General features: G+C 35.7%; 1 protein-coding gene across 1 annotated transcript; it reads left to right on the top strand.

The window, feature by feature from the left end:
• The first annotated feature begins 2,347 nt into the window (after positions 1 to 2,347).
• Positions 2,348 to 20,790, top strand: IL18R1 (interleukin 18 receptor 1). Its single transcript, XM_070943458.1, has 10 exons — positions 2,348 to 2,405; positions 4,075 to 4,300; positions 10,517 to 10,688; positions 12,216 to 12,369; positions 13,673 to 13,738; positions 15,146 to 15,296; positions 16,638 to 16,771; positions 19,007 to 19,168; positions 19,573 to 19,731; positions 20,390 to 20,790. The coding sequence occupies exons 1-10, from the start codon at positions 2,348 to 2,350 to the stop codon at positions 20,788 to 20,790; spliced, it is 1,683 nt and encodes a 560-aa protein (XP_070799559.1).
• Positions 20,791 to 24,650: the final 3,860 nt, after the last annotated feature.

The following is a 24,650-nucleotide window of genomic DNA, read 5'->3' as shown; positions in this document are numbered from 1 at the left end:
CTGCACTTATGGTTGCCTTCATAAAGTGAATCCCATACTATCATTAAGCACAATGTCATACTTTCACTATTTGCAATCTCCTGCCACCTTCCCCATTGATTTTCCTTGTCAGAACCTGGCAGTGAGGGTCACCATGATTGCAAAGATGTTGTGACTATCGCCACTTATTCAATATCATTGTACGTTCAATTGGTTATGTAAAGACCGCCTGTAATTCCTCAGATACTCCCCCCCCACTTTGTCTGCTACCTCTGCAGTGGAGTCAATTACAGGTAGTCCTTGACTTACAAACATTCATTTAGTGACCATTTGAAGTAACAACGGTGACTTATAACTGTTTTTCACATGACTGTTGAGCTTCCCCATGGTTAAGCGATCAAAATTTGGGTCCATGTATTTATGACGATTGCAGTGTCCCGAGGACATGGGATCCCCATTTGCAACCTTCTGACCACCAAAATCAGTGGGGAAGCCAGATTCATTTAACAACCATGCTACTGACTTTAACAGTTCCAGTGGCAAGAAAGGTTGTAAACTGGGCAAAAGTCACTTAACAACTGGCTTGCTTAGCAACAGGAATCTTAGGCTCAATTGTGTTAATAAGGCGTGGACTACTTTTACTACTACCTAAACTTTTAGAAGTTTAGGGCTTTTGTTTATTAGATTTATGTCTTGCTATTCCTTCAGGCATCCGAGAGACAGGAGTTTGGCTGAGAAAGAGTGATTGGCCCAAAATCACCCAGGGAACCTCCAAGGCTTGGGCCTGGTTTTCTTCTATCCTAGTCCAGGACCATAACTACTACAGTACATTGGCTTTTCCTGCTGTAACTCTTAAAACAGATTCAGCACTGAACATCTAGGAATCTTCAGCTCTTGCTGGTAAACCATGACCAGATTTATACACTAAGTGGACACAAGCTTTTATGCAATGCGATGAGGCAGCGATTTCATATTTTTTTTGTTTTTGTGATGATTACACAGGCCTCAAGTGCTATGTTAAAAGGATGAAATATTATTTCCTGTCAGAAACATCAGTGATTGAATTATAATGGATCATGAATGTTTTCTATCCAGTTGGACAGCATATATATATTGGCATAAATAAGATATCATATGAATGAAACAGAATGGGAACTGGATTGTATACAGATATATGTAATAAAAATAAATTGCCTGTGAATTGCTTGTAGGGTATGATTGGTTCAAGAGTAAAATACCCAAAATTACTTGGAAATAATGACCAGAGAGGTCATTGGCACTTCAACTGGAAGCCAATGCCTTTATTCTAGAAAAGACATCAAATACTTATGATTGCCCAATAATTCTACAATAACTCTATAATTGGCTATTTTAGAGTTATTGTAGAATTATTGGGCAATCATAAGTACTTGATGTCTTTTCTAGAATAAAGGTAATTGGCTTCCAATTATAGTAATAGGCAGGGGAATCCATAAAGATGGTTAAAAGAGAAGTTGAGATGGCAGCCTTGATGGTGCAATCAAAGCTTAGCTGTTTCTAATATGCCACACAAAAAAATGGGTGAAGCTTTGATTATACTATCATTGCCACCATCTTGACTTTTTTGACTGTTGACACGGGTAGCCATGTTTGTAAGAATGAGCCTCAGCAGAAGAATGGCTCACCATATCAGTTAGGCAAATATTCCCTCCCCCCCTTAAGTCTGATTCCTAGTTCAAATCTTAGATTCAGATCAGGAGTGGGTTCTAATTTTTTTTACTACTGGTTCTATGGGTGTGGCTTATTTTGTGGGCGTGGCTTGATGGTCATGTGACAATTCTTTAGGATTTAGCAGAGGTACTGGTCTACCAGGTTTTTAACTGCTTGCAGAGCTGTACCAGTCTACCCATTTGTTTTTGGAGGCACTGGTTTACTCATTTGTTTTTGGAGGCACTGGTCTACCCATTTATTTTTGCAGGCACCGGTCTATTCATTTGTTTTCTTTTAACACTGATCAGCTGTAAGGCGGCCCTTTGAAGCCCTGTGCCAAGAGTTTAAACAGTTTTTTTCCCTCTAGCCGATCAGCTGGGACTCAGGAGGCAGGAATAGATTGGGGGTAAGGTAAGAATAATGCAGGGGGGGCGGAGGGGCAGGGGGGCAGGGAGGGCAGAACTGGTTTGGTGATGTCATATCGTCACCACTACTGGCTCGGCAGAACCGGGAGGAACCCACCACTGATTCAGATGTAACTATTATGTGTGTGTTATTCATATCATCATATTAAAGTCTAGTGAATTATACTATTAGAATTATATTTCAATTAGATTTTTTTTAAAATGTGGGGTTTTGTTTGCTCTACAGGAGAAACTAAGGTTAAACAAATTTTAAAATGCTTTCTGAAAATCTGGCAGTTTTGCTAACACTGATCCTTAGCTTTATCAGCTCAGGTAAGTATAACTCTTTTTGTTTTCTCTCTTTATCTTAAAACATGCCATTTTGGGTTGATTGTTTTAAGACTGTCTATGCTATCGGAGACTAGATATCATATGCAGATGATACATAAACATCAAAATAATGGAAAGTTGTTATGGGTAACATTTGAGAAAGGTTTGTTGATCGGTCAAGATAAGCTGGCAATTGTAAATTTACATATTTTCGTTTCATCATAATCTATTGTGACTTTCATGTAAAAATGTACCATTCAGCAGGATAATAAATCAAAAGTGATTGGAGGTTCAGCCTCTAAATATTTCCAAGGAATGGAAATGATCTAATACTAATGAAAAATAAATGTCATTGCAATATCATCAACGATTTGAGTCTGCTTAAGATAAATATCATTTCTCCGCTACTCAAACCACAATATCTTATAGCACTGTTCCATAACTATGTATGCTAGAGAATGTGAATGTGTGTGTCCCATTGTGACATTACACAGTTTGAAATACAGCAATTTGTCATTAGCCTCTTTTTGATCTTACAACTGGATTGTTTCTTAATTAGACTAAGGCAAGAATATATAATGAGCCAAAATGTGCTTGTTATTGTGGCATCATTATCAGTAAGATCTATTTCTCCTCCCTACCTGTGGTCTGCAAGATTTTATGACACAAATGCTTAAAGACATAAATCATTTTGAGGTTTAATATTCTGTTTCAGAATCATGAAATATTAATGAGGTTCCTTGAAAAATATCAATTAAATATGATAGGTCTCCTAGGGGATTTGGCAGATGGGTAGGGTAAAGATATTAAAAAGTCAAAATAGCACCTACAACATGTGTAAAAATGGGACAGGCTGTGTATCACTCAGTTGCATCTTGGCCTTTTGACACCAAATGTCCAAAAATATGTCTGCAGGCTGCCAGAATCGCGCTGACCAATACAACAAACAAACTTAATAATGCAGCTTTGTTAGCTGGTGATTCTGGAATTCTAAATGTTCTACCGTTGCGGCTTGGTGGCCCAACTGAGGGGCGGAGAGGGAAACCTTGCCGCATGAGTGGTGGGCCAGCATGCACGTGTGCACACAGCTCAACTTGCACGAGTGGCTGGCCGGCACGCATGAGCATGCACACACAGCTCGACTTATGCAAGTGGAGCTGTGCACACATGCATGTGCACACTGCTCACGCAAGTCAAGCTGTGCATATGCATGTGTGCGCCAGCCCACTGCTCGCATCACCCAGTTCTGAATGGTTCTCAGCCCAGGGTTGGGGGGACCCCTGTTCTAAAATTATAAATGTTGTAGACAGTTGTATTAGTGTATAGAAGGCAAAAGCAAAAGGAGATTCATGAAATCAGAATCTTCTCTGTAATGCATTATTAAAATGTTAAGCTTTTGTTAGTTTATAACACATGATGCAATGGAACTGTTAACAGATGCAATATTTAAATTGAAATTTAAAGAGGGTAGAGCAAGAAGTCAAAATGAGGAATGTTGCCATTTTGTACTTTTCTTTCTAGCATATATGCAAACAATTTTTTTTAACAAAAACAAAAACGCTGCCATGGACAATTTGTGCTATAAAGCTGAATTATATTAGCCCAAGTATTACTATACTTCTAATAATAACAAATAGTCTTTCTATTTTCTATATGTTTTCATTTTCTGAAGGAAAGCTTTGTGAAAGGCACTCACCTATTAATGTGCTAGAAGAAGAATACTTTTCATTTTGCTGCCCTAAAAAACCACAGTATGAAGGACAAGTTATCAATTGGCATAAAGGAAAAAAACGAGAAGTGCTAATTCATGGAGACAGCAGAATCGATTTGAATGGATCTAATTTGCAATTTTGGCCAATTTTACTGAATGATACTGGAATCTATCAATGCTGTCTCGGGTAGGTGCACTAAATACATAGATAAAAGGATTGTATGTTTAAGAAGGGAGTTATGTCCATATTATGTCCATGTTCTCCAACCTTATGGTCCATTCTCAGTTTCCTGGATGTCACCTCCCTCAATTTGTGGCTAGTTAGCTGAGAAATGGGCACAAGTTTTCCAAGCGAGGGGATAAGTCTTTAAAATGGCAGCTGGTTGTCCCCTGGACGTCACATGGCTGAATACCTGGTAGCAGCAGAATAGTGGTGAAGATGTCAGCTGGTGACTAAATTCTGGCTGGTGAGAAAGGTAGAAATGAGATTTTCAGAATAATTTATTTTATTAATTTGAAAATCCATGGTAAATCCCTTACTATTAGAGGGAGTTTGGAGTGCTGGCCCATAGTAAAAAAGTTGTTAACTGAATATATTTCTATTTTGCACGCGTTGGGAAATATTTATGTTCCAATTCCTCAAATAACAAAAAAAACATACCCCACAGTTTAAGGCTATTTATTAGTTTAAGGTATAGGTTCATACACTATACAAGTTGTCAAAAAAAAAAACCTTGTTGTGACCAAGTTTCGGTTCCCTCATGATATTAATTTAGCATTATCAGAAGGATCAAACCCCAGTAATTAAAATAAATGGGAGGAGAACCCAATGTTCCAAGATACCGTATTTTTCAAAGTATAAGATGCACCTTTCCCCCCCCCAAAAAGAGGGTGAAAATCTGGCTGCATCTTATATTCCGAATATAGCCCCACCCAGCTTCTCAAGAAAAATAGCCCCCAAACAAAGCTTCAGAAAAGAAGCCCCCAAACAGCTTCAGAGGCTTTTTTTCTGAAGTTCTGTTTTGGAGGCTTTCAGAGGCAGGAATTTTTTTTTTCTGCAACAGAGTTTCAGAGGCAGAAAAAAAAGCAAAAAATAAGGTAAGGCACAGCTCACAACCAAGGAACATGTTGCTAAAATTCACCTCTGGGAACAGCTGATTGGGGGTATTCCGGGAGGTGATCTACCTGCCAATCAGCTTTTTTTAAATTTTCCTTCCCAAAAACTAAGGTGCGTCTTATACTCCGAAAAATACGGAGTATAGTTAAACATTAATGTTGTCCTCCCTAAAGAACAATTCCAATATAGCTACTGGAAAAAAGTTTGCAACAGTAAAACTTGCCATCCATGAACCAGAAAAAGAAAATGCACCCTTTAGTTAGATAAATTTAATATGGAAATCAAACTTCCTTCTTTAAATGACAGTAGAAGCTTCTGAATCAAAAAAGGCATTTTAACCTAAGTAAACTTCTGAAATAGTGCATTGCATTTTTTAAAATAATGTTAGTTATATGTGCTATAAAAGGTATAGATTCTTCATGTTAATGCATTCCTTTATAAAGTATATATTTTGTTCCAGATGTTACATTTCAGTAATATACATTTACCCAGTTTAGTAATCGGAGATAAACCATCTCTTTTGCAATGGAGCTAATGCTGCATGTTCCCATGGTAAATTTAGTAACCATTTCCTCCTCCAACTGTTCTGACCTAGGCTTCCTGAGTCAGTAAAACACACGAATAGTCCCAAAAACCTCTTGCAACAGCTGTGAATTCTGTTTATTCACAGATGAGTCTCAAATAGTTGTAAAGAGTCCTTCGGGATAAGGCTGATAATCACCCACCTTTATCTCCCTTGACATGCTGCCAAAAACCTAATTGGCAAAGCCACATAGAGTCCAGAATCAAACAAAGCTTCAGACTTTAAACTGAACAGAATTAACAACGTTGCTTCCTGCAAAGGCCCACGTGCCTTTGCTCCTCTTTTAAGTCTTATGGGAGGGGCCAATCATCTCCAAGCCTACTTCCGAGTGGTCCCTTTTGTTTTAACTGTTCTTGCCTTCTGGCAGCTCTGTGCATGCATGCACTGGGAACTGGCTTCCCCTGTTCCTCTGCCTCACTGAGGTCTGACTCTGGAGGCTCCGGAGGCAGCATGTACCTCCCAGATGGCCCTTTCTCTGCCTCCAACACAGAGCCCTCGTCCGAGCCTTCCCTAGATTCCAGGACTGGCACATGTTCCTCCCCAACCTCCTCGCTGTCTGACTCTGCTGCCAGCTCTGCAGGCATCCAGCAGACCATAATGTCAACAGTGATATAAAAGCAAGAAAACCATTCAGTATTTGTAGCATTTAAAGTTAAAGTATGACAAAGTGTTATATGTATTAAAATTTCATCATTAAAAAATTATCCCACTCATGTAACACATGTAAGTAGCAAGTCACCTCTTCCTTTCGAGTAATTTTCAGAGTTAGTTTTCTATTACTGTGAAGGGTCATATTTCAATTCCAACCCATCTAAGTCACTAAATGAATGGACACTTAATGAGCACTGTAAATTGTGAGTAAGTTCGTACAGAAGACCAAATCTTACGTTAGTGTATCTTTTGATCTTTAGATCAAAAGCAATTGTTTGATGTGTGTTCCGTTTCCAACTCCATATCAATTGTCTTTTTTTCAAGATCACTGTAATATAATCTGCAAAAGTCATCCCTATTAGAATCTTAACTGCTACATTTTGTCCCAGCACTGAGTTTAGAGTATTAAATTAATTTAATTTTAATTTAATTTTTAAATTAAATGACTAAATGACTCTTGGGCAACTTGCAACTGAAAAAAAAATGTATAGAAAGTAGAAGAGCCTTGATAGTACAGTGGTATACGCACCCTGTTATTAACACAGCTGCCTGCAATTTCTGCTGGTTCGAATCTCTCCAAGGCTCAAGGTTGACTCAGCCTTCCATCCTTTCTAAGGTAGGTGAAATGAGGACCCAGTTTGTGGGGGCAATAAGCTGACTTTGTATAAAATATACAAAAGTATGAAGGCTATTGCTTAACGCATTGTAAGCCGCCCTGAGTCTCCGGAGAAGGGCGGCATATAAATCAAATTAAAAAAAAAAATCGACTTGAAAGGCAAAATGCCAGAGCAAAATTAAAACAAATAAGACCAAAACAAAACAAAATAGTGGCTGTAAAATCAACTGTCACCAAGGCCTGGGAGAATAATCACATCTTTAGCAATTTTCTAAGTGACATAAGCTTGGGAACCACAAAAATCTATAGGAGGAAGCTAATTCTTGAGGTCAGGAATTGCAGCAGAGTAGTTGTCTCTCCTGCATCCAGCCAGATGACATTTTTTAATTGAAAGGATTTGGGACACACCCACCCTGCTGGATCAAATAAGATGGCAGGAATGACTGGAAACAAGCAGTATCTCAGATAGCCAGGCCCTATGCCATAAATGACTTTAAATGGGACAATCAGGACCTTGAATTACACCTGAATGTCCTGACTATTGGAACTTGTGAAACACCAGTTTTGGACCTGCGATAGTTTCCAGATAGTTTTCAAGGTAGCCTCACATAGAGCACATTACTGTAATCCTATTGAGATTATTACTGTACAAACAATGATATGTAGGACCTCCCAATGCAGGAAAGGCCAGAATTGGTGCACTAGATATATCTGGGAATAGAATGAATGGCCATTTCATTTTCCATCTGTTCTTTGAGCAGGAACTGAAAGCTCAAGAAGTCCCTTAGATTGTGTCCAAATCTTAATTGGAGAAATGATAACCTGTTTTCCCCAAAATAAGACATCCCCTGATAATAAGCCCAATCAGGCTTCTGAGTGCATGGCAATAAGGCCAAGAGCTTATTTCAGGTTTCAAAAAAATATAAGACAGGGTCTTATTTTCGGAAAAACATGATAATGAGGGGTCAAATACTTGCATTTTCAAAAACAGCCCCACTTGGAATGTTTAACAGTAGTCTACAGGGGAAGTGATTAAAAAACAAATCCCTAAAGTCCTATCTTCCTTCTCTAAAAAATAGAGCAATTTATCCCAGAGAAATCTGGGAAAAAGGATTTCACTTGACTTCATCCAGGACTGACTTGATTGATAGAACTTTTTTATGTTAAATCTCAGTTTATTCATTCTTTCTCAGTCACTGGCCTACATCCAAACAACAGTTTAGAGCTTTCAAAATCTTTTAGACTTTGCTGAAAACGAAAGATAGCCAAAGTCTTCTGAATATCATCATCTTCTTGGTGCAATGAGTATTTAAAACTTTAAAGCATTAAGAAGCTTTGAATATAATATCAGTAAACTCTGTAGCGGAGCACAGATACATAATAACCCTGTTGCTTCAGAAATTGTGGTTTGTTTGTTCAATTTTCTTAGCTCCAAAGGTGATGGCCCAGTTTTCAGCCTCAATGTGTGTGTATAACAGGAAGGGTATTGCAAATTAAATTTTTCTCAGCATGTCTACAACAGGAAGAATGTTACAAAAATTATGAGTAAGTCTATGTCACTTAAATGATACTTAAACACTTCACTGCTATGATTTACATAAATATTTCAGCAATCACATTTTTAGAAAATGATGAATTCAACCTTTCATTTTTTTAAAGTGGAATTTCCAAATATTCTCGTGTGTTATCAATTGTTTTGTAACAGAGACAACACTGATTATTTTCTCCACTGTCATTCTAATCTCTTAAATTGCTTCTACATTCATGATTAACCAAACCCAAACTGTTTGACAATCATGAAACTAAGTCCTTTAAACATTCCCCATCCCATTTTAAGGAATTAGGCATTATATATCTGTTTCCTAAGGCCTCTAATCAAAATTAATAGTATAGTTTCTCTCCAATTTTGAAATATTTGAAATATATATATATATATATTAATACAATTTTATTGATTTTTTTTACACAAATAAAATATAGTAACAATTCTGTTTGACATCAGATTCGCAGTGTTTATACATATATACATGAGTAAGTGTCTGGTGTCATTTATACTATACATTTCTAATTAATTTCTGCACCTTTTATTCCTTCCTTAATTCTATCATTTATCCATTCGTACCATCTTCCCCACACAGTATCATAATCAGAATTTTCATCGTCATTTATTTGAAATATTATCCTTCCTTCCTTTTAATAAGAACAGAGAAAATAATAGTCTTTTATATTTACAAAATGTAACACCATCCATTGTACTTTTATTAGTATTATTTATATAGACCTCTAAAAAGAATGAAAAAATGTGTGGATACCAATTAAAAAAATGGAGGAAAAATTGATAAAATAAACCTATAACCTGCCTTGTATAGTAGTTTTAACCTGTGATATTCTTATTCCTCCCATTCCAAACATTATATGGTTTACAACCATCAAAAATGTCTTCTAATCTATTTTAATCATGTGCGTTCAAGAATATTCTGCTGTGATACTAAACACACTTAATTGAACGTGAACACCACTTTGTTTAGAAAATGATAAAGATACACATCATTTAACAATGGTAATTGGGAGCAACAACTCCATTGCCAAGCAACACAACACAATCATAAAGCATGATGTCACATGACTGTGCTGACTTACAACGGCAGTGCCAACAATTCGCTAAGCAAATCCTACACAACTCTTAAATGCAAAGTCACGTTGTTGCCATTTGCAACCTCCTGCTGGCTTCCCCACTGACTTTGCTTGTTGGAGTCCAGCAGTAAAGGTTACAAATAGCGACCACATGTCTGTGGGATGCTGCAATCTCGTAATTCTGAGCTTGTCACCAAGTTCCTGAACTATGATTATATGACTATAGAGATGTGTGACAGCTACAAATATGGGGACCAGTCATAAATTCCACTCATTCAGCAGCATCATAACTTTGAATGGTCACTGAACAAGAGGTCATTAAGCAACGATTATCCATAACACAATTTTAAAATGAATAAGTATACATCTTTGTTTATATATTTGTCTAGCTCAACTGTGATTATAAATTAGTACAAGAGAAGGAAGGAAAAAAGAAGGCCTACTTGTAACAATCAACATGGATGCTCATTTGATCTGACTTTACTTCGCCCTAGTTTGTTTTGCTATGCTAAATAGCATTTTTGAGTGAGGTTGAGTGGGAAATAAGCAAAGTAGTAGCTGTGACTGGCAGTCTAGTTCAGCCATTGAAATCGTTGGTTTTATCCAAGTTTTAAGCACTTATTAAAAGTGTGGGCCACAGTAAAAATATATGGGCATGTTCTTAAACTTTTGAGATCTATACCCTTAATTTCTTCACATGGATTTCATAAGTTTATTTTGATAATATGAAGAGGTTGGATGTATATCTCCTCCTTGAAACAACTATTCTGCTTTATATGTCACATTTCTTCTCCCCATGCAGAAATGGAACCTGTAAGGAATGGTCCTTAAATGTCATCAAGAGAAATAAAAACAATTGTTTCACTGAAGAGCATTTGATTACTGGAAGAGATGGAATAATTGGGACAGGCTATCCTTTCACATGCAGTAGTACAAATGATAGTGCAAATGTTATCAACATAACCTGGTATAAGGTACCTTTAAAATGCTTTCTTGTTTATAGAAGAAATAGTTTATAGTCAGGAAGATGAAGGTAATATACCACAATGGAAATTGTCATTCACTGCATTCATACACTGGAACAACAACAAAAATACAAATGACCATATAAGTTGCGAACAACAATGTCCTCCTCTTTGTTTAGTGATCCTGGTGTCTTCAATGAAGAGTCAGTCTCTATGAATACAGCATAATGTTCATCAGGGGCCATCACCTATAGAGATAGTATATAGAATCTTCCAGGCAGTACTAAATTCTGCATCATTTGGATAGCAGTTCATGTACCTTTCATCATGGTAACTCTTTCTCCAATGTAAACATTTCCACTCTGCTTGTAGAATTGGTGTACAAAGAGAGGATTTTTGTCAACCACTATCCATTTGAGGAGTTACACACTTATTCAAAAAACTCTGAATGTAGCTAAAGTTCATATTCTTGTTTCCATGAATGGTGGAAGTAAATACATCAAGGATCCTAGCCTGAAGCTAATTAGAGTTTTAAACTTCACTGCCAATGTCTTCTACAGCTGGGTGGCAACTCCCAGTCAACTTATCTGTTGTTGAAAAATAATTTCTTTTTTAATAAATCCTTCTTTAAATGTCTTTTTAACAGAGATTTGTATAAGGGGAGTATTTTATTAATGTTTACAGATGGTTTAATTTGTTAATTCCATAAATGCTGCTTTAAAATACAAACTTCTGTTGGAAATGCATTCTAGTAATAACTACATATTTCACTAAAAAAGAATGAATATTAATAAAAGAACGTTGTTTCTGCATCGCGCTCATTCTTTTCAAAAGTTCCTGCATTTTCCAGGAGTGGATTTAAATAAATGATTTTAAGCAACTAATTCTGGGGATTTAGTTTAAACATCAAAATCTATGCATACTAGTTGTCAACTCTGAACTGAACCTGGCTGGGGCCATTTTGGAGGCTTCAGGATTGCCACAGTGCGAAGAAGGGATAGGGAGAGGGAGAGGATTTGTAGCCAAATAAAATAGTTTCCTGTGGGAACTAAGGACATTCCAACAGGTGGCTGGAGAGAGGAGGAGTACAGTATCCAAGCAATCAGCCAGTGCCTTGATTGGACAATGTGGCTAATTGTTTGGGGAAAGGGGAAACTTTTACTTTTTAATCAGGTGGGAACTTTCAGAATCGGTTTTTAGCAGCTTGTGCCAATATGATATCTCCAATAAAATTGTTCTTTGAGGAACTTGTCTGCTTTAGAGTTCTTCTTTCTATGGAGCTATTATTTGGAACCCTGGCACTAGTCTCCTTGGGTTCTGTAGAGCTAATTCCCAGGTTAAGAACTCTAAGCAGAATAATTTTTGAATAAAACAAATTGAATGCTGAGTGCAATCATGTTTATCCAAGTGATTAGAACAAAGAGATTGATGCATTTTTCCAATAGAATGGGGAGCTTTATCTTACAATATGTCCTCTTTTTTAAAAAAAAAATCTGTATGTTTTATGTTTATAATAAGCCATCTTCATTGTGACAGGACTGCATAGAGATTATTAATAAGAGAGGTGAAGAAGAATGGCACATTGATCAGTTAACAGAAAAGGATGGTGGAAAATATACATGTGTAAAAACATTTCTTCATGCAGGAAAGAAATATAACAGCACAAGTACCACCAATTTAAATATTAAAGGTAAGGCTGTGTAAAATTGTTAAATGACTTGGGACTACAATCAGTGGTGTTCTTGCTCTAATGTGACAGATATGAATGTTAGTATGTTATGAAATAATGGAGAACTCAAGAAAACACAACACAGAGATAGACCTTCCGATCCTCTTATCTTTATGGATTACGTTTGCTTAAGCTGCCCACGTTTATACATGTATTGGCTAGTAATGCAAGCTGTGCTGGAGAAAACAGAGGCCCAATAGATGACTGTGTGCACAGACAGGGTCTTCTAACCAGTCCTCTCTACAGCCCTTCTTTTTTACCTCATGCCAGCAGCTCTCTATCAGAAATTATCTCCGCTTCAAGTCCTTCATGCTTGTTGGCTGTGTAACTGGGCGAAGTAAGACGTATTGCTTGATATAGGTAGTCCTTGACTTATGACCATAATGGAGTCTGCCCATTATGGTCACAATTCAAGATGTTGGTTATTACCTTTAAAGCCCTACATGGCTCAGGGCCAGGTTATCTTCGAGACCGCTTTCTGCCGCATAGGTCCCAGCAACCGGTAAGATCCCACAGAGTTGGTCTCCTCCGGGTCCCATCAGCTAAACAATGCCGGCTGGCGGGCTTACGGGGGAGGGCCTTCTCTGTGGCTGCCCCAGCTCTCTGGAACCAGTTACCTCCTGAGGTCCGGACCATCTCCACCCTGTTGGCCTTCTGAAAAGCGGTGAAGACCTGGCTTTTCTGGTAGGCCTGGGGCCGTTGATCTTGCTCTTGTGATCTGGCGAGATCTGGCCATGAATGGCATGACTGAGTTTTTAATGTTTTTAATGTTTTTAATTTTTCAAATTTTTTTATATAATTATTTTTTAAAATGTATTGTGAGCTGCCCTGAGTCTTCAGAGAGGGGCGGCATATAAATTGAATTAATAAAATAAAATAAAATAAAATAAAATAAAATAAAATAAAATAAAATAAAATAAAATAAAATAAAATAATAAAATAAAATAAAATAAAATAAAATAAAATAAAATAAAATAAAATGGGTCACCATGTGATTGGTCCCAATGTTACAACCTTCTTTGCAGCGGTCATTAAGTAAATGAGGTAGTTGTAAAATCAACACTATGTAATTCTGAGAATACATCCTAAATCCTAATGGCTTGGGGCAGTCCAAAATCATCTTTTTAAAATGAAGAATCATCTTTGATTAAATGACTTTAAAATTTAAAAGAAAATGTTTTATGTAAGGACAACGTGTTAGTGATTATCATTATGATGGACTTTAGGAAAATTAGTTTAAGTAATTCTCTTTTTTCTTCTTAAGGTGCTGAAGAAAAAATAACTCCAAAGCTAATTGGACCTGGTCATAATGTTTTCAAAACTGAAATAGGTACTTCTCTTTATTATTAATCTGTGATGATGTTTGGCTATATTATCAACAAGAGTGCCTTTTCAAAAGCTGATTGTATAAATTGCCTTTAAGATACCATAGATTTTTCTGCACTTGAGCTACATTGATATTACTATATTATATTACTAAATATAAACCAAGTAATGATATTTCTTGGTTTATATCTAAATCCAGGATCTATTCCTCAAAGTCTGCATTCCTTCTGGAAGAGTATTTGGAGCAGTGGTGAAATGTAAAATTTGTTACTACCAGTTCTATGGGCGAACTGGTAGTACCACTTCGGGGATGGTAATGTGACTGAATGGGGGTGGCCATCTTTTTTTTTTTTCTTTTAAAACCATTTTTTCTAAAACCTCTTTGGCTAAAGAGGTTGTAAAAAAATGTTTTTAAAAGCCTCTGATGATCCCATCAGTTGTAGAAAAATGCTTTTTTTAAAAAAAAAGCCTCTGATGATTGCGCGGTTCAGCTGGGCATAGGAGGGGGGGCAGGGATTTTTGCTACTGGTTCTCCGAACCACCCGCCACCATCACTACTGGATCAGGCGATCCAGTCCGAACCGGGAGCATTTCACCCCTGATTTAGAGCATTTAGAAGCAAGTAGCTGGCAAGCCTTTGAAAGAATTGTAAAGAGAAATGAAGAGTGATATTTTAATTTAAAGAATTAGTTATTTGTCTTGTCAAAGAATGTGTCTGTATCCAGGGTCATTTTTTAAAACAACTGGCTTCAAAGATTTCAGGACATCCAGGACCTTTAGTTTTCTAACAATTTTATAGTTCTGTGGTCCATAGCATGTAAACAATTTTTTTTTTTTTACAATAGTCATGTTTAAGTGAGCAATAGATGTAATGTGCAGGATTGTGGTACACAATAGTTACTCTATTGTAGTTGTACTATGAGAAAATATTTTTTTCTGAAATTTTAGAAAACTTAATGTATTTCAATACCCTTCAATGCTTTCCCTCTTTTGAGAATAAGAGTATAAGAGTCAAACAGAAGAAACACAGGTATCAAAACATTGTTGGCAAGTCCTATGATACATAGATTAATGTAGTTCATAACAAATGATTGTAAAAATAGAATTCTAATATATTCAGTTTGAAATGCCAGTGAAGTCAATGTTTTTTTTTTCAAATTTCCAACTTCTTATTTGTTTTTATTTGTAGTTGTTAAATTATATTAAAATATATCACCAAGTCAGGAATTCCAGCAGGTAGGAAATATTCATTGAAGCAAATATTAAATCAATGAAATTTAATTCTGAAAAGGGTTAAAAAGGAAAATATTTCTGGATTGGCAGATCATTGTATAAAATTGTGATTTTCTCCCTTGTAATTTTTATAAGTCTTTGATTAAAATTATTAATTTTAAATAAATATTTCTGTTAGGTAAAGAGGAAATCCTCAATTGCACAGCATTTTTAGGTTATTCAAAGAACTTCGTTGAATTCCCTTATGAACTTTATTGGATCGTGCATGATAAAAGTATAGAAATATGCCAGAGTAACAGTTCACTGTGTCAAAAGGTAGAACGCAAATAGTAAGTACTATTCATAACCGAATATTTTATACACTTGTTCAATAATTAAACATATAGGTAGTCCTTGACTTATGACCACAATTGAGCCCCAATTTTTTGTTGGTGAGTCATTTGTTAAATGAGTTTTGCTCTGTTTTGTGACATGTCTTGTCATGGTATTTGCCTGGGTATTTGTGGGACCGCCTTCTGCCGCCAATAGCCTCCCACCGGCCAGTACGCTGCCACAGAAAGGGACTCCTCAGGGTGCCATCAGCTAGGCAGTGTCGGCTGGTGACCCCCAGGGGGAGGGCCTTCTCTGTGGCAGCACCTGCCCTCTGGAATGATTTGCCTGGAGATACGGAAGATATCAGATCTCCGGGCTTTTCGCCGCGCCCTAAAAACTTTTCTCTTCCATCAAGCAGGGCTGGCGTGAAACACCCCCCCCATTTTTGAGATATTAGATTTTTAATTGTTTAATGGGTTTTAGTCGTAAGGTTCTTAATTTTCGGCCAAAGGGTATAATTCTTTTAAATTTTTAACTTTTGTATTGGATGTTTTTTTACTTGGCTGTGAACCGCCCTGAGTCCACCAGGAGAAGGGCGGTATACAAATTTAAATAAAATAAAAATAAAATAAAATAAAATGGTTGTTAAATGAATCACTGCAGTTGTTAAATGAATAGCATGATTGTTAATCCCCATTAATTTTGCTTGTCAGAAGTTTGTAAAAAGTGATCACATGACTCTGACTTTTTCAGTGCCGTTGTAACTTCTAATGATGACTACATGAACTTTTATAAATTGAGGACTATTTGTATTTTAAATTTCTTTGGTACATTTTGCAATGTGATCTACAATGACTGAGATCCAATATAATAAAATGGCATATTTATACTATTAAAAAAAAAAGCCTGTCCTATTCTTTGGAGAGGGAATTACAACTGTTTCCTGATTTTTGCTAAATGAAAATTCCATAACATACAGTAGGAATGGGACTTTATGGATAGATGAAATTGTTAGTATTTTATTCATTCATAAAATATAAACCAGCCATTTTTAAAAGATGGGAATAAGCTAGTTAGTTCAGGATAAAGAAAACAATTTAAGATATATATTTCCAAGATTAACAAAGTGGTCAACAGAATAATTGCCCTTCACATACTTGGGAGCTTCCAAAATCCTTCCAGATACATCAAAATGTTTGAAGAAGAGAGCAAGACTTTTATGACTGAAGAACAAATTAATTAATTGAATTCAATAAGCTCTCTTCTTCTATTTAGTGAAATTCATTGACTTCATTGAGCTTTTCTGCAGAGTAAATGCTTATAGCATTGTTATTTTATCAATTCCCCTTTCTTAACAGTGATGAAAATGGAAAAATATATGTTATGAAACAACTTTGGTTTAAACGTGTGAAAGAAAAGAACTTCAATTCTTCATACAAATGTGTCTTTTCTGAAAATGGTTCTGAAGAGCAAACATTTATATTGCAAAAAGGTATTGTATAGTTAATCTAGTATAAAAAATAATTGTGTAAATACAGGTGTCTCCATATATTCCAGAAGTCCAAACTGATATAGAGGAAAAATAAACTGTAAACACTAAAAAGAATTCTTAGAAAGTGGGGAGATAATTTTGGATGTACCTGATAATAGACCTTGAAAATTATGCAAAGCTAATTACTAGATGAATTCTATTTTAATCTAAATCTGAGTTCTTGTAGATGTAATTGTTTGTTTCAGAGATAGCAACTTAATGCCCACTGATATCGAAACATTTATGGTATCTCTAGATAATACTCTCATAGTCTCAGACCCATCTCTTAATGCAGGGATGTCAAACTCACAGGCCGTGGGCTGGATGCATCACGCACTGGCCAGGCCCACCCCCAGTTTAGCAAAGGGTCACAATACATCATGTGACGACAACATAACACCGCAAGTTTGACACCCCCTGTCCTAATGGAATAAAAACATTTTTTTTAAAAAATGGTGATGTTTTGGAATTGTCATCTAATATCTTATGCAATTTCAGGAGAAACATAAATTTTCTGAGATTTATAAATTATTTTAATGTTGAGTGTTTATTTTTCTTAAAAAATGGGAAAGACATCCATATTATTGTACAAAATAATATTATTTTGCTCAGCACCTGAAAAGACCAGTATTTTTGGTTATTGATTATATTTTTAAGCATTTCTTTTTAAAAAACTAATGGCATTCTCAAGCCAACTTTGGATATAAACATTATATAGTTTAAAATATTTTATGTTCATCTGCTTTATCAAAATGACTTTTGTAATACAGGTTAAAGTGTTTATATAGAATAACAATAAGAGATTATAATTTACTGTTCATAGGCTAGTTATTCATCTACAAACTCAGATATTAAACTCAAACTCAGAAGATATTAACATATTTGTTGATAATTCTTGGAAATAATAAAAAAGGTCTTTCTATGAATTTTTCTGTTAGTAGAAAGAAAAATTAGGTGGTTTCTAATTTCAGACTACCATTCTTCTACTTATATATAAAATTCAAAATTACCTAAGATTGATTTTTATTCTGTACTATCTAGAATGTGTATACTTGTCCAGTTATCTGCTAATGTCCCCATAATTAATTTCTTTGTATATAGATTGTAGAAGTGACACTGAAAAATAATTTTAGCATATTGTATTTATCCATATATTAAATTATTGTATTTTACTGCAATCTCATTTTAAATTGTGTTTTATTCCAATTCTGTTTTAAATTTTAGTAATAAAATAAAATTTGGATTTTAGTAATAATTTGTGTTTGGAACTCTGTACTTTGATATGGCCCATGGCCTAATCAATAAAGTAAACTATTTCTTGGGCCGCTTACAATATTAAAAGCTAAAACTGCATAATGTTTTTGATTCTGCTTTTAATGATTATTTTACATAAATGAGTATGTAATGTAATTATGTAATGTAATTTTACATAAATGAGTATGACTTTGTAGTGTTGTGTGAGAAGGATCCTGAGAGACAGGGTGAAGAAATGTTGTGTAGGGAGTGGTCAGATAAGAGAGGGCATAGTGGAGAGTGGGTGGAGAAAGACACTCGGAAGGGACCATCCCAGGCTGTAAAGGAGATGGTCAAAAATTTCTACTTTCTCACTTGCAAGATTTTGTTAATACAGCCTTACAATTAAATTAAATTAGTTCATCCGGTCATGTTTCCTGTCTGGTCTCCCTAGAAAGACTGACTGACTTATAGACAATCTGAAATCCAGCTGGCATAAAATTGGCTTGATATACTGTATATACTGATATACCATATAAAGGATAATTGGGAATGGATAAAGCCTTCTAAGTATCCCTTAAAAGTGCCCTGCACCTTTATATGGTACATACAATTGACAACATTTAGTTGCTTCTTTAGTGCCAAATATTGATCTTGAGTGAAAGCAAATGGATTTTCTAGTTCTGAATTTGTCACTTCATTTATATACGATAATATATAAACTTAGTAGGTTATGTTAAGGTTACATAATAATGGCTAAAATGTTTCATATCTTTATAGGCTGTAAGAATATTTTTCTATTTCAAGAGAGAAGTACAAGACAAAATATTATTACATATATTTCTGTCTCAAAGCATACAAGACAGGCATTTGGCTAAAAAATATTTTAACTTCTTCTTCTGATTATTGGAGAACCTTGCCTTCCTACGCAATAATCTATTCTCTTCTTTTTTTTCCTCCTAGAATCTAATCCAGATTTACCAGTTCATGCCTTTACTGCTGGAATGATAATGGCCATAATGTTTTCCTTCATTGCTGTAATGATAGTGATTCTATGTGTAATATTCAAGATTGAGCTTGTTTTATTGTTCAGAGATATAACAGGAAAGGATGAAACACTGGGAGGTAAAGTGATTGATTTGACTTAATAAAGAATAGCACTGATTTAAACCCATAAGTATCGAAGGGGAAAAAATAAGAAATTGTAACTTTTCACTTTTCATTATTACAGTCTTTCTCTATTCTGAAAGAAAATAGAAATTAGGGATACAGAGTTGTTGTTGGGAAGTAACACAGATAAATAATTGTTCTACAAGTCTCCAAAATGAGAAATTATTGATTCTGTTCACTCTGTTTCTGCGCTCCTTTGGCTACGTAAATAATTTTTATTTGAGTGTTTGATAAATGAAATAAATATAGAATAAATAAATGCTATTTAGCCAATCGTACAAAGAAATAGGAGAGCTTATCATTTCTATAAGTAATTCTGTCAAAAAAGTATGTTGATTCTGTAAATTATTTATTTATAGATGGAAAACTATATGATGCTTTTGTGTCTTACTTGAAAGACTGTACACCAATATGTGGTGAAGAGAGAAAATTTGCTCTGGAGATACTGCCTAAAACATTAGAAGATCATTTTGGATATAAGCTATGCATTTTTGAACGAGATATTTCTCCTGGAGGAGGTAAGTAGTTGAAATAAATGATCATTGAATAGATTGGTAAAATATCTTTTTCTTTTGCTTAAATTTAAAATATACCACAGCCATTTAGTTTCCTAGAAATAGCACCGGTGTGATTTTATTATATACTGTTTACACACACACACACACACACACACACACACACACACACACACGAATGTGCGTTTGCTATGATTTTGGAGAAAAGTCCTGAAACTCTTGGGTTGTTCTTTTGCTCAAATCAAAAGCATTGGGATGAATTAAGCAATTATTTTAGATGTGGTTTATGGTTGTTTCTGAAAATATTGCAGATAACATCTCCTTCCCTCCCTTCCTCTCATCTGATTTTGTCCTAAAGCTCTGAAATGTTGAAATTTGGCTGCTGCTGACTGATTTTAGCAAAATCATATTGTTTAACACACACACACACAACTATTTATTACTGTAACCTTTTAAATTTGTGTCTGTTTTATATTGCTTTATTTATCGATATGTGCCACCCAGTCAGTCTCTTTGGAGAAGATGAGCCACTATATAAATTTGATTAATGAATTAAAATAAAATATTCAAAATCTTCTTTGCATAAAACATTAACTAAAATGAGTGAAATATGAATAAGTGGGGTTACATAGAAATAAAATATAATCTCTTCTATTTACAGCTATTATTGATGACATCCAATCATCCATTGACAGAAGTCGACGATTAATTATTATTCTGAGCCAAAACTATGTCTATGACCAAGTCATGTTCGAGCTAGAGGTTGGACTGCATAAAGCCTTAGTTGAGAGAAAAATCAAAGTCATATTAATAGAATACATGCCAAAAAATTATTTTGATTTCTTGCCCAAATCTTTGGAACTTCTTTCTTCCAGCCAAGTGGTGAAATGGAAAGAAGAAAAATCATTGCCTTTAAATTCTAAATTTTGGAAAAAGCTTCGCTATGCCATGCCTGCCAAGCCAACTATTTCAGCTGCCTGTCAAGAGGTAACGTTGCAGGATAGAAGAAAAAGAACAAATGCCTTCGGTATCACTTCTGAGCCATCACTTGCCTGCTACTAGGCCTTCATCACTGTTGCTTTGGAAGCAGAACATTAGAACGTGTTCACAGATACTTGGCAGCTGCAGAATTGAGGGTGGGAGCTTCAGGTTGTCCTATCTGTGTCATTAGACTTGGTTTCAATGATATTTTTATATATTGTTTTATTCAATATATATATTCCATATGGCTGTCCATTTTTTTACACGATATGTCAAAATGTCGGACTTCTGCCTTACAGATTTATTTGCAAAATGGGGGGTCCAATGTCAACATGTCAAAGAACAATTGTGTTTTCTTTGTATTTTATTGTTGTTTGAATCTTAAATGCAGCAGATGCTGACAAAGAATCAGAAGCCCAAGAGAGACAATCAAAACATTTCAACATCAACTAGAACGATGCATAAAATGCAAGCATTTGTTGAAGGATGGTTGACTTACGGTTTACATTGTCCCCAATTAACAAGAACTATATTTGGAATTCAGCTCTGTTTATGTATGTGACAGAGAGGCATTGGAAAAAAAGCACTTACAGATCCCTAATACATGTGAATTCATTGGGTCTTGTGTTATTTAACTTGGGCAGGAATCAGTGACAATTTTAGTTTTCATCTGGGTATTGCATATATGAAATATGTTTAAAAGAACCAGCTACAGCGGCAATACTCTGCTTTTACAGAAACTTCATGCTGCCCCTACCCTTAAATGTCTATAACTGTGAATATGGCATCTGTCTATAACTCTTGAAAGTACTGGTGCATTCCCTGAAGTCCTAATGTTGTCAAAGAGTCCTGAGAATGGCTGCTAGTTGGAGTCTGGTGCTGCATATATACCCCATATGTGCTCTGAAGCATTCTTTTGCTTTCAAATATGGATATGGAGTGCTATATAGATCTGTCACTCACAACTAGATTATCAGATCAGGCTGGCATCAGCCTGAGAAAATTCACCTAACATAATGCTGCTGCTACAAGATGACTAAAATACATTTATAATTTAAACTAACTTATTACCCTGGAATTCCCCAGGGTTGTATGTGATAACATATTAAATTTAATGGATTATGTCTACTGGATGCTCTTAATAGAGGAATTTCTCTTTACATAAAATATTTCTCTCCAGAACAAAATTCTTAAATAAAAGGGTGCATAACCTCAGATTGCAGGTCCTCTGGAGTCTTTAAGTCCTTGAAGGTTGTTTTTTTTCTGTGTCAGAAAGAAAATAATGTTAAAGTCATAAACACTGATTTAGATTTAGGTTGGTCCTGGTTTTCCCTACTTCTTTACCTTGAACCCATGTCTTTTTTTGTTGTGCAATCCTATGTTCCAGTTTGTGACGGAAAACCATTTCTGCATAGTCACTTCTCAGCTTACACACACGCCTTTAAGCATCAGAGAAGCATGGAGACAACCAAGGGAATGTAGGTCTGGGTGGAATAAAGGCCACTTTAAGAGTAAATGTGTGCTAGACATTGATTTGCCGTGATTTCCATGTTACACATTTGTTAAACAAACTGACTGACCTTTTACTGTATTAAAATTTTATTACATCCAAATGTTGAAGTCTAACGACTGAAATGTGTTCAACTGCAGTATGCTTCGATTTTAATATCTACTGACCCTGTTGCAATTCTGATTTAAAAAAAAAATACAGGAAAAATTTGTAACAATTGTTCTTTTCAAAAGTAGTTACATAGATATCTGGGTTTTGTTTGAGTCTTTAATAATCAATTAGGGATGTCCAGAAGGTCGAAAAAAGCAGTCACAATGGCATGACTGAAGCCCTACTCATTTTTTTTAAAAGTGTGTCATCTTAATTTTCCTAACTTCAGTCTCAATGCCTTTAGCCACCTAGATACAATATATATGGACAAATGCCCATGGTGTCCATGATAACTTTCCTCAAAGGCAAGATGATTTTCATCCAGCAACACAGGGAAGGATAAAACCTTTCTGCAGGCCTGATCATCACTCCATAGCCTTAAACATGTGCACACAGTACAGTATTATTTGCTTTAAAGAAGGTACAAAATCATATTGTTTAGGTAGTTCCATGAAGTCTCGTAGGAAAGAGATCTGAAGCCTCTGAAACTGAAAAGTAAGACATTAACAGGAAACGGACCAAGGTAATGGAAAAAAATGAGTCAATCAGTTGAGACAAAACTAACCTGGCTCCAGTTGTATGATCTGACATACATAGAACTTTTGTCTTGCTCAGGGTGAATGTGTAAGTGTTTTTCTCCTTCTCTGGTGGTAAAAATTCAACTTCAATGTATGGCATGGCTTTTTTTGCTGATGATTTCAGGATTCTAGTTGACTAGCTAATTAGACATACATACAGAGAGAATTGCTGAGAATTTCTAGTGCTGTTGTTTAAGGTTCTTATGCTGTTTTACTTCGCCATCCTCATATCTTTACAAATTATCTAAATCCCGTTTGATCAGATATGAATTGTGAATTTCCTCTTTTTTTTCAGCTACAGTGCTTTGCATGCACTTCTGAAGTGTACAATCCCAGACTGATTTCTAAATGGGATATTCTTATTCTCATGAAACAATCTTCTCTGCTGTTGCTCCTGCCCTCTGGAACATCTTGCCCCCCCTCCCCCACAATGTAAGGTTAGCCAGAACCCTCCTATCTTTCTGTAACGGCCTAAAGATGTGGTTGTGCCAGTCAGTCTGGGGCCCCAGTGGGGGATCAGCACAGTGGAAATAGTTGATTGAGTAATAATAGATCCACCTCCCCACCATCCACCCTCTCTCCCCTGCTCTCTGCCCCCCCACCCTCCCTATTGAGTAATAACAGATCCCCCTCTGCCCCCGCCCTCCCCAAATCTTGGCTGTAAAGTTTGATTTTAACATTTTATGTTTTAACCGAGATGTAATAGTAAGCCGCCCAGAATTACCCTATGGTAAGATGGGCAGCCAATAAATTTTATAAATCAATCAATCAGTCAAGCTTTTGACTTCACCATTTTCCAGGGAGAAGTGTATCATCACTCTCTGGTAATAAGAACCCAAATAACAATTGCCTTAACTGCTAGGATATATCACTGTATTTCATGATAACAGGGAAGTGATTTATCATTGCCTTTTACCCGTATTTATCCTCTTTCTTCTCAATCTAGCCTGGACTATCAGGATTATTAACCTGGTTTGGGTTTATTTTTTTCAAAAATTGTTAATGTTTCAGAGCTAACCAGCCTAAGACGTTTGAGTTATTAAATTAAATAGGGCAAAAAATGTAGGGTTAGTGATAGTCCAGGAGCCTGGATAGCTCAACAGACTAAAAGCCTGTTACTAACATTCAGCTGTCTGCAATTATTGCATGTTCGAATCTCCCCAGGCTCAAGGTTGACTCAGCCTTCCATCCTTTCTAAGGTAGGTAAATTGAGGACCAAGTTGTGGGGGCAATAAGCTGACTTTTTATAAAATATACAAAAGTATGAAGGCTATTGCTTAACGCATTGTAAGCCGCCCTGACTCTCCAGAGAAGGGCAGCATATAAATCTAATTAAAAAAAAAAAACTCTTTGTTTAAAGACAGTGTGTTCTGTTTGTGGTTTATTGACAGTGTCTGTCATGTCACTATGTACACATTTGTGAACTGGATTTAACCAATGGTAGTTGTTGCATCCGCTCTCATACATTGTTCTCAGTACAGAACAGTAGCAATGACTGTGGTTTCTTACTTCAGACCTAGATCTAAAAAAATAAATTACTCAGGTGGTCTGCCAGCAAAAGTAAGGAGTACTTTAGAGCGTTGTGAGCCAAGAGAGAAGACACATATAAGGGAAGGAGAATTTATTATCATAGGCAGTATTGAAGTATGTTAGTTTCTATCAGTGCAAATCCGGGGAAGGAATATTTGCCTGCTCTTATTGTA

This window comes from Pituophis catenifer, unplaced genomic scaffold (assembly GCF_029215685.1).
Source record: "Pituophis catenifer annectens isolate HBS135680 unplaced genomic scaffold, rPitCat1.0.hap2 SCAF_4, whole genome shotgun sequence".
NCBI lineage: Eukaryota > Metazoa > Chordata > Lepidosauria > Squamata > Colubridae > Pituophis > Pituophis catenifer.
This window is presented reverse-complemented; position numbering and strand designations above follow the sequence as displayed.

What these genes read in the sequence shown, in the direction of transcription:
- IL18R1 (XM_070943458.1), top strand. Translation starts at nt 2,348, where the DNA reads ATGCTTTCTGAAAATCTGGCAGTTTTGCTAACACTGATCCTTAGCTTT. An exon ending in AACATTTATATTGCAAAAAG is followed by an intron (nt 16,772 to 19,006) that starts GTATTGTATAGT and finishes TTTTCCTCCTAG; the next exon opens with AATCTAATCCAGATTTACCA. An exon ending in AGATATTTCTCCTGGAGGAG is followed by an intron (nt 19,732 to 20,389) that starts GTAAGTAGTTGA and finishes TTCTATTTACAG; the next exon opens with CTATTATTGATGACATCCAA.